The sequence below is a fragment of the Tupaia chinensis genome, unplaced genomic scaffold (assembly GCF_000334495.1).
Source record: "Tupaia chinensis unplaced genomic scaffold, TupChi_1.0 Scaffold000037_4, whole genome shotgun sequence".
Taxonomy (NCBI): Eukaryota; Metazoa; Chordata; class Mammalia; order Scandentia; family Tupaiidae; genus Tupaia; species Tupaia belangeri.
In genome coordinates this window covers 1,191,681-1,195,583 of record NW_006159487.1, presented here as the reverse complement: position 1 = coordinate 1,195,583, position 3,903 = coordinate 1,191,681, and the positions used below count along the sequence as shown (strand labels likewise).

Sequence of the window (3,903 nt, the reverse complement as noted above, 5' to 3'; positions counted from 1 at the left end):
GGCGCCCCCGAGCGCACGGCAGGAGTGGTGGAGATCCCCATCGTCGAGAGGGAGGTGTGCAGCGGGCAGCGGCACCACAAGGTGAGTGGCACCCCCCCGCCCGGGCTTTGCTCCCCGCAGCTATCACAGCACAGTCTCTCTGGGTTCAGATGACGCTGTCCCCGAGCTACCGTATGGACCACGGGAAGGCAGTGAAGGTGCGGCCCCCTCGGGACGCACGGGTCGCAGTCACGCGGTACCAGGCACTCAGCAGCACGTGCTCTTCCGCCCTCGTGGAGCTCCAGCCCATCACGGGTGAGGCCCCGTCTGCCGCGGGAGTCCAGAGCTGGAGTCTGGAGCCTGAGCCCAGCCCGGCACGCACTGGGCGCTGCCGAGCTCTGAGCAGCAGGGCCCCAGGAGCGGTAGGAGCGCATGCTGCCCCAAGCCAGACCCCACGCAGGCCCAGGGCAGCAGAGGGCGTGCACCGTCCTTGCCTGCGTTCCGCTGGGGGAGGCACCCAGGGCGGGCGCAGGCCGGGCGGGCCTGTTCACGGCAGCCGGCTGAGTGGAGACACGTCTGTGTACTGTCTGTGTGTACTGCAAGCTCTTTTTAGCCTGACCACAATTAGAGCTTGAGACCAGCTAGTGTAATGGCTATGTCGCTGGACTCCCAAGTAGTTGACTGTGGTTCGAGTCCCAGACACGGTGGCTTAAACTCATGCCAGGTGCGTGTGTGTGCTTGCCCATGATCCCAAGAGGAGAATGGAGAAGGGATTGCAATGTGGCCATCCCCCCTGGAGGGTGATTTCTCGCTTTCTGTCTCTCTGGCGAGCGCACACACCCTCTAGCAAAAACCTCTCCCAAAAAAAAGAAACCAGTGCTGGGCCGGCCCCGTTCCCTAGTGGTTAAGGCCACACATCCTGTGCAGTTTGAGTCCTGGCCTGGTGGCTTGAAAATCACACTGGGCATATGCACACACCTGGCCGGCAGCAGGTAGTTCAAGTCCCAGACCCAGTGGCTTGAACCCTCACCAGACATGTATGCATACATGTGCAAAATCCGAGAGGAGGATGGAAGGGGAGTGCTTGGTATGGTCATCCCCCGGGCGCTCTCTCTTCCCCTCTCTGTCCCTGCTGAGCAGGGCAACCTGTAGCGGATTTTCCTGAAAAGCACTGTTTGCCGATACTCAGCAAGGTGTCTGAGGCTGCGGTAGTGGCAGCCCGGGGGCATGCCGGGGCCACATGGTGGCACGGGGCTCACGGGCCGGGTCACAGGGTGTCTGAGCTGTGGGCTTCCCAGGCCAGCTGGTGCACCTACAGCTTCTCGTAACTTATTAAAAATAAGTGCTCGTTAACTGGCAAGTAGCCATGGCACGCATTCATGGGGTACAGTGGGTGCTGCAACCCGGGGTACGGTGTGCCGTTAGTTGGGCAGTACTGGGTGTGCTTTGGCTTGGTGTGGTTGGCACAGAAGCCAGCCCTGGCAGCTCCGTGGCTCTCCACACGTGTCCCCTCTCTCTCTGTCGCTCCCCACACGGGTCCCCTTAATCTCCCCCATGCCTGTCCCCTCTCTCTCAGGAGTGAAGCACCAGCTCCGTGTTCACCTGTCTTTCGGGTTGGACTGCCCAATCCTCGGTGACCACAAGTACTCAGACTGGAACAAGTTGGCCCCCCAGGTAATTTGGTGACCCATTGAGGCGAGGGGGACACCTATCTCTCCTGGTTGAAAGTTGCTGTGCTTCGCAGCCAGGATCCCGATTGTCCCCAGACACAGCACTGGGCTGGGTATGGGTCCTGGAGACTCAGCAGCCGTTACTGTCCCCACGAGCTGCAGGATCCGTCAGCAAAGGCTCAGCGCTTCCTCCGTGTGTGCCCCGAGGGCTCGCGGGGCAGCTGTGGGCAGGGGCTGCCGTAAGGGCTGAAGGCAGGTGCTGGGGAGCTGTCACCCTTAGTTGCCGCCCGGGCTTGGGAGGCAGGGCACGCGCCAGAAAGGGTGCCTTTGGGTGCTGGCTCTGCCCCCACCTGGGTTCCCAGCCCTCCCTAGACACACCCTGAAGCAGGCCCTCCGAGACTGCACGGGGCTGGCACGGGCTCCCTCGAGAGGAGGGCCCCTGGCCCTGGGCGACCGTGGCGCATCAGCCTCACCCCCAGGTCCGCCCGTCTTACTGCAGAAGCTGCCTTCTGGTACCCTGAAGAAGCTGGGGCTGGAGCAGTCGAAGGCCCGCCACCTCCCCCTGCACCTGCATGCCCGGCAGCTGGTCCTGCCGGCCCTGGGGCCCAGGAAGGAAGAGCTCCACTTGGTGTGCCCGCTTCCCCGCTTCTTCGTGCACTCGCTGCGCCGTCTGGGTCTGGAGTTCCCGAGTCAGGATCGAAGTGAGGACCACGAAGCTGGGTGCCTGGGAGCACGCTGACGCCAGACGGTTCGACGTTACTCTAGACTCGTGTGACTTCCCGCTTGGGGCAGAACAGAGGACCCGGGCAGGACAAACTGCGGAAACCCAGCACTTGGGGCTTTTCTTGGGGAATAAAGTCTATTTGCAGATGGCTCGGTCATGCCGTGGAGCAGCCACGCCGTGGAGCAGCCACGTTGTGAGCGGCCCAGGAATCTTGGCGAGGACCTCCTCGCAAGAGAGCCCGGATCAGGCAGGGTGGTGGTTGGAAAGGGGAGGCGGAGGGCCGGTCGTGCTGCAGCGGTCTTCACCCGCAGAAAGCCTGCGCACTGCCAGGGGCTCCCAGGCCGGGGCTCCCCGTGGTACTGAGCATCTCATGGGGCGGGGCCTGTCCGTCACCCAGTGACTCATGGTTCCACTGAGCCTGTGAGGGGGTCCTGGGGGAGCCCAGAGGGCTTGGCTGAGCGAGAACGCAGAGGGGAACACCAGGGTGCGGACCCTGGGCCCCGCTCCTGCTGGTGGTGGCTATGTCACTGGACTCCCACGTAGTCGACCACGGTTCACATCCCGGACCTGGTGGCTTAAAACTCACACCGGGCGCGTGTGCGTGCGTCCCCAAGATCCCGAGAGGAGAATGGAGGAGAAGGGATTGCAGCGTGACCATCCCCCCTGGGGGGTGATTTCTCGCTTTGTCTCTGGTAAGAGCACACGCCCTGTAGTGAAAAACCTCTCCAAAAAAAAAAAAAAGAAAAAGCCACCGAGGCAGCGGGCAGTCTCCTTGCAGGTTGAGTTGGGGTGCAGGCCGTGTGCGATGGGAGAGAAGCCTGGGGACGGCTGCCGTCTTGGCTCAGGTGGCACCTGACCGGGGGCGGCTTCGGCGGGTCCGGGGTGCCGCCAGTTAGAAGCCTGTGTTGGCAGCAGGCCTGTCCTGGGCGTGGGCAGCACATGTTCCCCCGGCCCCTGCTCAGGCGCCCAGCGCCCTTGTCCTTGCGTGGTGCAGCAGTCCAGTAGGTGCACCTCACTGCTGTGGCCAGGGAGGGACCCACACAGCCTGTTCACACTAAGGCGTGTCTGCAGCAGCTGCTGAATTTTTCTGGTTTCATGATGCCGGGTCCCATGCACCAGTGTGGCCTCAGATGAGCACACTCGTGTGCGAGGCCCAGAGTCTGGCCCTTCCTACTTCAAGACAGGAACAGGAACGTGACACAAGAAATGCGGTAAACTGACTGCTCTGGGGAGACATGAATGGAGGCCGTGAGGGGAGCGGAGGGTGCAGGTGAGGGTCAGAGTGGAGCCCGGAGAGGAGGGACTGGTCATGGGCGGGGCAGTGGCGGGTGTGCACCCACACTTTGAGTAGGCAGGCGGTGTTTACTGGGTTGGAAGTGCCCGGGTGCTCTTTGAAGGGCCTGTCTACCAGGGAGGTGCAGTGGCTGCCCTTGGCTGGAGCGACGGGGCAGGCTGAACCCGCCACCTGCATCTCCGTCCTCAGGGTCACGGCCACACTGCCGTGTGCTCCCTGCAGCTCTGGGTGGCGGG

The 3,903-nt window shown here is 63.0% G+C and overlaps 1 protein-coding gene across 1 annotated transcript in view; it reads left to right on the top strand.

Annotated features, from left to right (window-relative positions):
• Positions 1 to 2,522, top strand: part of RPUSD4 (RNA pseudouridine synthase D4) — a gene marked incomplete at its 5' end in the record, with an annotated part of 5,950 nt that extends 3,428 nt beyond the window's left edge. Inside the window, 4 exon segments of the mRNA XM_014588812.1 lie at positions 15 to 81; positions 150 to 294; positions 1,556 to 1,653; positions 2,149 to 2,522. Coding sequence (XP_014444298.1) covers positions 15 to 81; positions 150 to 294; positions 1,556 to 1,653; positions 2,149 to 2,388 — 550 coding nt within the window.
• Between the last annotated feature and the right edge of the window lie 1,381 nt (positions 2,523 to 3,903).